Source organism: Amblyraja radiata, chromosome 41 (assembly GCF_010909765.2).
Source record: "Amblyraja radiata isolate CabotCenter1 chromosome 41, sAmbRad1.1.pri, whole genome shotgun sequence".
NCBI lineage: Eukaryota > Metazoa > Chordata > Chondrichthyes > Rajiformes > Rajidae > Amblyraja > Amblyraja radiata.
Window position 1 is genome coordinate 9,233,351 of NC_045996.1, and position 11,964 is coordinate 9,245,314.

At 52.6% G+C, this 11,964-nt stretch overlaps 1 protein-coding gene across 3 annotated transcripts; it reads right to left on the reverse strand.

Moving 5' to 3' along the window:
• Positions 1 to 5,027: 5,027 nt before the first annotated feature.
• On the reverse strand, positions 5,028 to 11,705 carry sdhaf1 (succinate dehydrogenase complex assembly factor 1). 3 transcript variants are annotated; one of them, XR_004410328.1, is made up of 2 exons: positions 9,051 to 9,113; positions 5,028 to 5,620 (listed from the first exon to the last, which is right to left on the reverse strand). XR_004410328.1 is itself a non-coding variant. In XM_033014419.1 (2 exons), exon 2 carries the CDS (start codon positions 5,588 to 5,590, stop codon positions 5,306 to 5,308), a length of 285 nt encoding a protein of 94 aa, XP_032870310.1. In that variant the 5' UTR covers positions 5,591 to 5,623; positions 11,670 to 11,705; the 3' UTR covers positions 5,028 to 5,305. The 3 variants fall into 3 exon arrangements, 2 of the variants coding, with proteins under 2 accessions (XP_032870310.1, XP_032870309.1); XM_033014419.1 differs by lacking the exon at positions 9,051 to 9,113 and adding an exon at positions 11,670 to 11,705 and having other exon boundaries at positions 5,028 to 5,623; XM_033014418.1 differs by having other exon boundaries at positions 9,041 to 9,113.
• Between the last annotated feature and the right edge of the window lie 259 nt (positions 11,706 to 11,964).

Sequence of the window (11,964 nt, forward strand, 5' to 3'; positions counted from 1 at the left end):
CTGGAGGGGACAGATAGGTGATGTTGCAGATCGGGGCCCTTCTTCAGACTGATTGTAGGGGAATCAAGATTGTAGGGGAGGGGAAAGGTGAGGGTAGGATTTAATATTAAGTACTGCAAGTCACATACTCTGAACTGGAAATGTATCAGTCCTTTATTGTCACCAGATCTAGATCTGGGAACCTCTTCCCCAACAACATTGTGGGATCATCTTCACCAGATGGACTTATGTGGTTCTGGGGAGATGGCAGGAAAATGGGATTAGGAGGCAGAGATCAGCCATGATTGAATGGCGGAGTAGACTCGCAGGGCAACAGGCCTAATTCTACTCCTACATATAACTTGTGCTGCAGCAGTTCAAGAAGGCAGCTCACCCCCATCCTCTCACAGGCCATTATAGAAGGCAACAAATGCTGACTTTGCCAGAGATATCCAGATCACATGTGTAAAAGGGCAGCTTGATTAATGATGAGCGGGCAACAGATTTGATTAACGTCGGTGATTAATACTGAACAATGCATCTCTCGGATGAACAGATCAATAACCAGCTTGTGATGACTGTGAGTGGTTGGTCATTGATTAGCAGAGAGCTAAAATTGTGATTTTTGAGCTCCGGACTCTGCCTTGTATTTGGATACGTCTGCAGTGAAGAGAAGCAAAAGCAATGAGCTGAGAGTAGAATGCTGTAGAAATTGCCATCTGGACTCAGCTTTTTTAGTTTAAAGATACAGCGTAGAAACAGGCCATTCGGCCCACCGAGTCAACGCCAACCAGCAATCCCTGTGCCTTTAACACTATCCTACACACACTAGAGACAATTTACCATTTTAGCAAGCCAATTAACCTACAAACCTGCGGGTTTTTGGAGTGTGGGAGGAAAATCGGAGCTCCCGGAGAAAACCCACGCAGGTTACAGGGAGAACATACAAAAACTCCGTACAGACAGCACCCGTGGTCAGGATCGAACCTGGGTGTCTGGCGCTGTGAGGCAGCAACTCTACCACTGCGCCACCATGCCGGAAACATTCCGGAGGGGGCCTCACAGATCACCATTTATACGGCATTGGTTAATGTTCCATCAATCCAGTACAGATTACTCACAATTAGACAGCAGATTCTTTACTCACCATCGATCAAATATGTTGTTTACTCGTAATGAGGGTGACACCGAGTAATAGTGATCAATGTCACACACCTGCTTAACAGTGAGCAATGTTGCACACCTGATTAATGGTGAGCTGATTAATAGTGAGCAGTATCACACACCTGATTAATAGTGAGCAATGTTACACACCTGCTTAACAGTGAGCAATGCAACACATCTGATTAATAGTGCGTAGAGTAAAAGTGAGCAATGTTAAGCATCTGATTGATAGTGTGTAGTGTCACACACGAGTCAGAAATGTTACACACCCAATTTATGGTGAGCAGTGTTACATACCTCATTGATATATTACGGCTAGACTCGGCTTGTACTCGCTAGAATTTAGAAGATTGAGGGGGGATCTTATAGAAACGTACACAATTCTTAAGGGGTTGGACAGGCTAGATGCGGGAAGATTGTTCCCAATGTTGGGGAAGTCCAGGACAAGGGGTCACAGTTTAAGGACAAGGGGGAAATCCTTTAGGACCGAGATGAGAAAAACATTTTTCACACAGAGTGGTGAATCTCTGGAACTCTCTGCCACAGAAAGTAGTTGAGGCCTGTTCATTGGCTATATTTAAGAGGGAGTTAGATGTGGCCCTTGTGGCAAAAGGGATCAGGGGGTATGGAGAGAAGGCAGGTACAGGATACTGAGTTGGATGATCAGCCATGATCATATTGAATGGCGGTGCAGGCTCGAAGGGCCGAATGGCCTACTCCTGCACCTATGTTTCTATTACACCCAATTGATAGTGTGTAATGCCACCCACCTAATTAATGGCAAACAGTACTCACTCTGACTAGTGTTTAAGAAAGAACTGCAGATGCTGGAAAAATCGAAGGTAGACAAAAATGCTGGAGAAACTCAGCGGGTGAGGCAGCATCTATGTAGCGAAGGAATAGGTGACGTTTCAGGTCGAGACGCGGAAGCATCTATGGAGCGAAGGAATAGGTGATGTTTCGGGACGAGACCCTTCCAGGTCTCGACCCGAAACGTCACCTATTCCTTATCTCCATAGATGCTGCCTCACCCGCTGAGTTTCTCCTGCATTTTATCCACCTTCACTATGACTCATGGTGAGCACCGCACATGTGAAACAATGGTGTCCACTGCACACCCTTATTTCCTGGTTCACTCTGATTACTGAGCTGTGGACTGTTGTTGTTTTGGACATACCGGAATTGCTAGTGAGTGAAGTCTGCAGTTGAAATAGCAATGCTGTGACTTGCAGTTTTCTGGATTTGCCTACAGCATGTGCTGAGTACATCTCACCCTTGGGCACGTTCCTGAGTGGTTGCAGATGTGGAATGTGTTGCAATGTTGGACCGGCCCCAAACTTTCCGAGCTGATGCCAAAGATCGCAGGCGACTGAACCAAATAAGCAAAAGAACAGGGGACGCTGGAGACTGTTGGATGAGAGGGGAAACTCATTGAAACTTTCCGAATAGTGAAAGGCCTGGATAGAATGAAGAAGGGTCTCAACCCGAAACATCACCCATTCCTTCGCTCCAGAGATGCTGCCTGTCCCGCTGAGTTACTCCAGCATTTTGTGTCTATCTACTAACCCAGCTCATGGATCCTAGCCTTCAGGGCCGTGGTGATTTTAGTTCTCATCTGGATCCGGTAAATTTGTAATAATCCACGTAGAAGCACGGAACTGCAGATGCGGGTTTACAAAAAAAAAGATACAAAGTGCAGGAGTAACTCCCTGGAGAACATGAACAGATGATGTTTTCGGTCGGCACCCCTTCTTCAGACTGCTTGTTGTGAGAAGTGGTCGATTGAGTGTAGATGCCTGAAAGCTTGGTTGGGCCCAAACTGTGTGGGATGGAACCAAGCCCCGTGACACAAGATGTGTTGCGGAAATACGCGTGGCTGTGGTAGTGAGTCCAGGTTGGAACATGGTCGTAGAGCAGGGGAGCAGCAGGAATCACAGAGAGGAGGCAGTGAGAGAGGGTCTCACAGAGTTCACGTTGGAGTGAGGTGGAGAACTTCTGTAAAGTAGGCATACCGTGAGGAGATTAAGCAGTGGAGCAGTCAAAATGTAGAAAGATGGAACTTTGTTCATGGTGCATGTTTACAAAATAAGACACTACAAAGTGCCGGGGTAACTCAGCGGGTCAGGCATCATCTCTGGTGGACATGGATAGGTAAGGTTTCGGGTCGGGACCCTTCTTCAGACAGGAAATACTCCATGTTTAAGCATTTGCAGTTTGCTATGGTCAAACACATCCCACTGATAAGAAATGTGTCTGTTCAGCCCTGCATGTTTAGTACCCAAGACAGACAAAATGTTAGAGTAACTCAGCAGGTCAGGCAACATCACTGGAGAAAATGGATAGATGACCTTTTGGGTTGGAACCCTTCTTCAGACTGATTGTAAGTGGTGGGGAGGCAACTAGAAGCAAGAACAGATGAGGACAAACCAGGGCTGGCAGATGACCTCAGGCAGGGAGGTTCGCTGTTTGGCCAATTGTTGGCTAGGGGCGGTGTGATCACAAGAAGGATACATGGAACTGGTTAACCAACTTTTAGTAGAGGGGGTGGGGGGGGTATGTTGAAGTCACCATTAAATTACAGAATTCAATGTTCATTTTCAAAATGTCATTCTCAGCAATGGTCAGTACCCATATTGACGCGGGTCCCTCCAGGCTGACACTCTCAATCCTGAGGATGTGGTGTCTCAGTGCCACCGACACATGGGTAGAGGTCTGTAAGTTATAGCTTGTACTCGTGGGGTTTTTTTACGGGTGCTCTGGTTTCCTTACACATTCCAAAGACATGTGAGTTTGAAGGTTAATTGGCTTCTGTAAAATTTCCCTAGAGTGTAGGATGGAACTAGTCTACAGGGTGATTGTTGATAGGTACAGACTGGGTGGTCCGATGGGCCCGTTTCCACCCTGTTTCTCCAAACTCTATAAACTCTCTACGTTGCGGCAGTATGTTACATCAGTGAGATTACTTCCCACTGCTCCGTATCCACTCCTCACTTGCCTTCCCCCCCCTCCGTGACCGTGGCAAACAGCCAACTTCATATTTCAACATGGAAAAATTATTCAAAAGGACCAAGCCCAATTCTGAACTACATATTTTACAATGACGACAAAACAAATCTCTGACATCCTTTCCGAGAATAAAGACAGTCTAAAAAAACACACAGACTGTTTCGCCCCAAGGTTCAAATCTTTCCTGGTCACGATTTTGTGAATTAAAATCGAAGATCTATATTTACACAGCAAAATAAAATCCCGTGGGAAGAACTTAGATGGTCAAACAGCATCATGGAAGCAGAGGGATGGTTGATGTTTCAGGTCAAGACCCTGCACCAGGACTAATGGTGGAGAGATTTACAATATTATAATATATTTATATAATTATATGTTTAAGCAAGAACTGCAGATGCTGGAAAAATAGGTAGACAAAAATACTGGAGAAACTCAGCAGGCGAGGCAGTATCTATGGAGAGAAGGAATAGGCGGCGTTTCGTGTCGAGACCCTTCTTCTTCTTGCGTATGGCGTGCACAGCCTAAAGTTGTAGGACAACTTGTTCTATTTGATTGCACGCCGGGTTGATGGCATTCGTCGAAACAGGGCGGACCACGTGAAGGTTGCAATCTCCCAATCCGAGACCCTTCTTCAGACTGAAGAAGTCTCGACCTGAAACGTCACCCATTCCTTCTATCCAGAGGTGCTGCCTGTCCCACTGAGTTACTCCAGCATTTTGTGTCTATCTCCAGTGTAAACCAGCATCTGCAGTTCCTTCCTACACATGTATAATACACTTGTGTGTGGCTTGATTGTACTCATGCTGTACTCAAGTATATTATGAATGTACAATTGGACTAGATAGCATGCAAACACAGCTTTTCACTGTATCTAGATATACTTGACAATAATAAACCAATATATTTATGTATTATACGTTTACATACTACCTTTCACAATCATAGTGTGTTACATTCTATGAAGTAGGTTTGGACTGTAATTACTGCTGGAGCGCAGGGTAAAATGCAGATATCTTTTTTTATGCATATTTGTGGCCATAACATCTGGTTCTTGGATTCAGTGCGTATACCGCAGCTTCATTCTTATCCACGTCACACTATCACTGCAGATGTGTTTCATAATCATAATGTTCACTATCTTAGATTGCCTCTGACGCTATGATGGCAAGTCCTTGGTCTTTTGCACTGTGTGGCTGTTTGGTGGATTGAATCTGATAAAAGCCGCCACTTGTTTGGTATTTGACTCCCTCAACAGTTCCAACTGCCTCTGCCCTCTTCGGAACAAGTACTCGATATGCATTACATCCGTTCTCGGTATTTGGGAGTTCTTGCGAAATTCCTCCTGAATCAGAGGCAGAAATCCAGGTTTATCTTTGGCAGCTCGAAGGAACTGTTTGTAAAGTTTTAACACCTGTTTCTGCAGTTTGCTGTGTCTGGCCATGATGTCAAATCAGTTCTGATCAATCCGAATCTAAGCGTAAACACAGAAATTATCGGTTATGGCACCTGCTGCTGGTCACTTGCAATCAAAATGTTCTAATCAACACAGAACCTTCACTGAGTATACGGCCCTAATTTGACAAAAGGAATCAACTGACAATTTTGAGTTATTGCTTGTTTTAGGGTATTTGAGATATGCTCTACACAATGGTGAACAAATTAAGTCTTCTCTGAGTACAATTTGAAAATATTTATACCAGAGAAGTAAGAAACGCGTTTTCCTAATTTACAAGAAAACGCCTTTCTGTCAGTTCCTTCCTTTTGTCAGTATAGTTCAGTTTAGTTTATTGTCACGTGTACTGAGGTACAGTGAAAAGCTTTATCAAAGCAGTCAAGTGAACACACAAATCACATTCATTTAGTTCCGAACAAGTAGATTTTAAAACACAAAGTGCGGGAAGGATTCGGTGGAAGGAATGGACAGATGATGTTTAGGGCTGGGATCTTTCTTCAGGCTGACAATGCAGTTGCCCTCTGTCTCTCCCCCACCCCCCTGTCCCTCCCCTACCCCTCTGTCCCTCCCCTACCCCGCTGTCTCTCCCCTACCCCTCTGTCCCCCCCCTACCCCCCTGTCCCCCCCTGTCTCTCCCCTACCCCCCTGTCCCTCCCCTACCCCCCGGTCCCTCCCCTACCCCCCGGTCCCTCCCCTACCCCCCTGTCCCCCCCTACCCCTCTGTCCCCCCCTACCCCTCTGTCCCTCCCCTACCCCCCTGTCCCTCCCCTACCCCCCTGTCTCTCTCCCCTACCCCTCTGTCCCTCTCCTACCCCGCTGTCTCTCCCCTACCCCTCTGTCCCCCCCCTACCCCCCTGTCCCTCCCCTACCCCCTGTCTCTCCCCTACCCCCCTGTCCCTCCCCTACCCTGTCCCTCCCCTACCCCCCTGTCTCTCCCCTACCCCCGTCTCTCCCCTACCCCCTGTCCCTCCCCTACCCCCCTGTCCCCCCTACCCCGCTGTCTCTCCCCTACCCCTCTGTCCCTCCCCTACCCCCCCTGTCCCTCCCCTACCCCCCTGTCTCTCCCCCACCCCCCTGTCCCTCCCCTACCCCCGTCCCTCCCCTACCCCCTGTCCCTCCCCTACCCCCCTGTCCCTCCCCTACCCCCGTCTACCCCCTACCCCCCTGTCCCTCCCCTACCCCCGTCTACCCCCTACCCCCCTGTCCCTCCCCTACCCCCGTCTACCCCCTACCCCCCTGTCCCTCCCCTACCCCCGTCTACCCCCTACCCCTGTCCCTCCCCTACCCCCGTCTACCCCCCTGTCCCTCCCCTACCCCCCTGTCCCTCCCCTACCCCCCTGTCCCTCCCCTACCCCCGTCCCTCCCCTACCCCCCTGTCCCTCCCCTACCCCTCTGTCCCCCCCTACCCCCCTGTCCCCTCCCCTACCCCCCTGTCCCTCCCTTACCCCTGTCCCTCCCCTACCCCCCTGTCCCTCTCCTACCCCCCCTGTCCCCTCCCCTACCCCCCTGTCCCTCCCCTACCCCTCTGTCCCCCCCTACCCCCCTGTCCCCCCCTACCCCCCTGTCCCTCCCTTACCCCCCTGTCCCTCCCCTACCCCCCCGTCCCTCCCCTACCCCCCTGTCCCTCCCCTACCCCCCTGTCCCTCCCCTACCCCCCTGTCCCTCCCCTACCCCCCCTGTCCCTCCCCTACCCCCCGTCCCTCCCCTACCCCCCTGTCCCTCCCTTACCCCCCTGTCCCTCCCCTACCCCCCTGTCCCTCCCCTACCCCCCCGTCCCTCCCCTACCCCCCTGTCCCTCCCCTACCCCTCTGTCCCCCCCTACCCCCCTGTCCCTCCCCTACCCCCCTGTCCCTCCCTTACCCCCCTGTCCCTCCCCTACCCCCCTGTCCCTCCCTTACCCCCTGTCCCTCCCTTACCCCCGTCTACCCCTCCCCTACCCCCTGTCCCTCCCCTACCCCCCCGTCCCTCCCCTACCCCCGTCTACCCCCGCCCCTACCCCCCTGTCCCTCCCTTACCCCCCTGTCCCTCCCCTACCCCCCCTGTCCCTCCCTTACCCCCTGTCCCTCCTTACCCCCGTCTACCCCTCCCCTACCCCCTGTCCCTCCCCTACCCCCCCGTCCCTCCCCTACCCCCGTCTACCCCGCCCCTACCCCCCCGTCCCTCCCCTACCCCCGTCTACCCCTCCCCTACCCCCCCGTCCCTCCCGCCTAGACCCCCTGTCCCTCCCTTACCCCCCCGTCCCTCCCCTACCCCCCTGTCCCTCCCTTACCCCTCTGTCCCTCCCTTACCCCCCCGTCCCTCCCCTACCCCCTGTCCCTCCCCTACCCCCGTCTACCCCTCCCCTACCCCCCTGTCCCTCCCCTACCCACCTGGTCCCTCCCCTACCCCCTGTCCCTCCCCTACCCCGTCCCCTCCCCTACCCCCCTGTCCCTCCCCTACCCCCCTGTCCCTCCCCTACCCCCCTGTCCCTCCCCTACCCCCCTGTCCCTCCCCTACCCCCCCGTCCCTCCCCTACCCCACTGTCCTTCCCCTACCCCCCTGTCCCTCCCCTACCCCCCTGTCCTTCCCCTACCCCCCTGTCCCTCCCCTACCCCCCTGTCCCTCCCCCTACCCCCTGTCCCTCCCCTACCCCCTGTCCCTCCCCTACCCCCCTGTCCCTCCCTACCCCCCTGTCCCTCCCCTACCCCCCTGTCCCTCCCCTACCCCCTGTCCTTCCCCTACCCCCCTGTCCCTCCCCTCCCCCCCTGTCCCTCCCCTACCCCCCTGTCCCTCCCCTACCCCCCTGTCCCTCCCCTACCCCCCTGTCCCTCCCCTACCCCCCTGTCCCTCCCCTACCCCCTGTCCCTCCCCTACCCCCCTGTCCCTCCCCTACCCCCCTGTCCCTCCCCTACCCCCCTGTCCCTCCCCTACCCCCCTGTCCCTCCCCTACCCCCTGTCCCTCCCCTACCCCCCTGTCCCTCCCCTACCCCCCGTCCCCCCCCTACCCCCCCTGTCCCTCCCCTACCCCCCTGTCCTTCCCCTACCCCCCTGTCCTTCCCCTACCCCCCTGTCCCTCCCCTACCCCCCTGTCCTTCCCCTACCCCCCTGTCCCTCCCCTACCCCCCTGTCCCTCCCCTACCCCCTGTCCCTCCCCTACCCCCCTGTCCCTCCCCTACCCCCTGTCCCCCCCCTACCCCCCTGTCCCTCCCCTACCCCCCTGTCCCTCCCCTACCCCCCTGTCCTTCCCCTACCCCCCTGTCCCTCCCCTACCCCGCCCCTCTACCCCTCTGTCCCTCCCCTACCCCCCTGTCCTTCCCCTACCCCCCCGCCCCTCCCCTACCCCCCCGTCCCTCCCCTACCCCCCCGCCCCTCCCCTACCCCCCCCGTCCATCCCCTACCCCCCTGTCCCTCCCCTACCCCCCCCGTCCCTCCCCTACCCCATGCCCCATCCCCGCCGCCATTGCCCGACCTTGCTCCTTCCATCGCCGCCCGTGGACGCTCCCGGTCCTCCGAGCGCTGCGCCACCTGCCGGCACTCCGAGTGGTTGCACCACCTGCAAGCACCGCGAGGGTTGCGCCACCTGCCGGCGCTCCCGGTCCTGCGAGCGCTGCGCCACTTGTTAGCAAAGATCCTATAGCAAGCTATAAGATCTTTGCTGACATATATAGCAAGTTATAGGATCCTTGCTGACATATATAGCAAGCTATAGGATCTTCGCTGACATATATAGCAAGCTGTAGGATCTTTGCTGATATATATATAGCAAGCTATAGGATATTCGCTGACATATATAGCAAGCTATAGGATCTTCGCTGACATATATAGCAAGCTGTAGGATCTTTGCTGATATATATAGCAAGCTATAGGATATTTGCTGATATATATATAGCAAACTATAGGACCTTTGCTGATATATATAGCAAGCTATAGGATATTCGCTGACATATATAGCAAGCTATAGGATCTTGGCTGATATATATAGCAAGCTATAGGATCTTTGCTGACATATATAGCAAGCTATAGGATCTTTGCTGATATATATAGCAAGCTATAGGATCTTTGCTGATATATATAGCAAGCTATAGGATCTTTGCTGATATATATAGCAAGCTATAGGATATTTGCTGATATATATATAGCAAGCTATAGGATCTTTGCTTGTCAGATCCCATGTCGTCCTCCACAGCGGAGAAGTGTTCCCCTTCGCCCTATTGTACTTGAGTTTGACTTCATTGTATTTATGTGTGGGTAGGAACTGCAGAGGCTGGTTTAACCCGTAGCCACAAAAAGCTAGAGGAACTCAGCGGGCCAGGCAGCATCTCTGGAGAAAAGGAATAGGTGATGTTTCGGAAGAAGGGTCTCGACCGGAAACGTCACCTACTCTCCAGAAATGCTGTCTGACCCGCTGAGTTACTCCAGCGCTCTGTGTCTATCTTTGATTGTATCTATGTATGTTATCGCCAATATGTTTCTTAGCATGCAAAATAAAGCCTGCCAGTTCAAGTTTATGCTTCCTTAAAATAAACCTAAACCTAGTCTTCAAGGAAGCTTGAACTTGTATTTGAGGGGGAATAGATGATGTACTCCATTGGTGCCTACGATACACGTTCAATAAATTTTTTAAAAGGGCCCAATAAAATAAAGCAGACAATGAAGACATAAGAAACAGCAGATGCGAGATCTTGAGCAAAAACCAAAGTGCTGGCAGTATTTGAAGGAAGAAAGCTACCCACGTTATCCAGAGATACTGCCTGACTGGTTGAGTAACTGCAGCACCTTGCGTCTTTTTTTGTAAATGAGCATCTGCAGTTTGCTGACTGGAAGTCTGCTGGAGGAAGTCAGCGGATCAGGCAACACTCTAGAAGCACATTGACGACTGCTTTGGTGCCACCTCCTGCACCTACACACAACTGACTGACTTCATCCACTTCACCACCAACTTCCATCCGGCACTCCAATACACCTGGACGATTTCCGACACTTCCCTACCATTCCTTGACCTCACCATCTCCATCGCAGGGGACAGACTCCTGACCGACATACATTACAAACCCACTGACTCACATGGCTATCTGGACTACACGTCTTCCCACCCTGCCCCCTGTAAAGACTCCATCCCCTACTCCCAATTCCTCCGCCTAATCTGTTCCCAGGATGAGACATTTCACACCAGGGCATCGGAAATGTCCTCGTTCTTCAGGGAACGGGGATTCCCCTCCGCCACCATAGATGAGGCTCACACCAGGGTCTCATCCATACCCCGTAACACTGCTCTCTCTCCCCATTCCCGCACACGCAACAAGGGCAGAGTCCCTCTGGTCCTCACCTTTCACCCCACCAGCCGGCAAATACAACACATAATCCTCCACCATTTCCGCCACCTCCAACGTGACCCCACCACTCGCCACATCTTCCCATCTCCCCCCATGTCTGCCTTCCGCAAAGACCGCTCCCTCCGCAACTCCCTCGTCAATTCTTCCCTTCCCTCCCGCACCACACCCTCCCCGGGCACTTTCCGTTGCAACCGCAAGAAATGCAACACCTGTCCCTTCACCTCCCCCCTCGACTCCATTCAAGGTCCCAAGCAGTCGTTCCAGGTGCGACAAAGGTTCACCTGTATCTCCTCCAACCTCATCTACTGCATCCGCTGCTCTAGATGTCAGCTGATTTACATCGGTGAGACCAAGCGTAGGTTGGGCGATCGTTTCGCCGAACACCTCCGCTCAGTCCGCAATAACCTACCTGACCTCCCGGTGGCTCAGCACTTCAACTCCCCCTCCCATTCCCAATCCGACCTCTCTGTCCTGGGTCTCCTCCATTGCCAGAGTGAGCAACAGCGGAAATTGGAGGAACAGCACCTCATATTCCGTCTGGGGACCTTGCGTCCTTATGGCATTAACATTGAATTCTCCCAATTTGGCTAGCCCTTGCTGTCTCCTCCCCTTCCTCAACCCTCTAGCTGTCTCCTCCCACCCTCCCATCCGCCCGCCCTCGGGCTCCTCCTCCTCCTCCCCTTTTCCTTCTTTCTTTCCCCCCCCCCACCCCCCATCAGTCTGAAGAAGGGTTTCGGCCCGAAACGTCGCCTATTTCCTTCGCTCCATAGATGCTGCTGCACCCGCTGAGTTTCCCCAGCAATTTTGTGTACCTTCAATATTCCAGCATCTGCAGTTCCCTTTTGAACAACACTCTAGAAGTATTGGGTAGAGATGTTTCAGACTGATAACTGAAACGTTGTTTATCCCATGGAGGGTCTGACTCAAAGATGGCCATTCAGGGCTCTAGGAGGAAATGTCTTCATCTCAGAATAATGAAATTTTTGTTATTTTGTGCACAAAAGGGCTGTAGAGGCTGAACCTAGATCTTTAGAAGCAAGGGAAATCAAA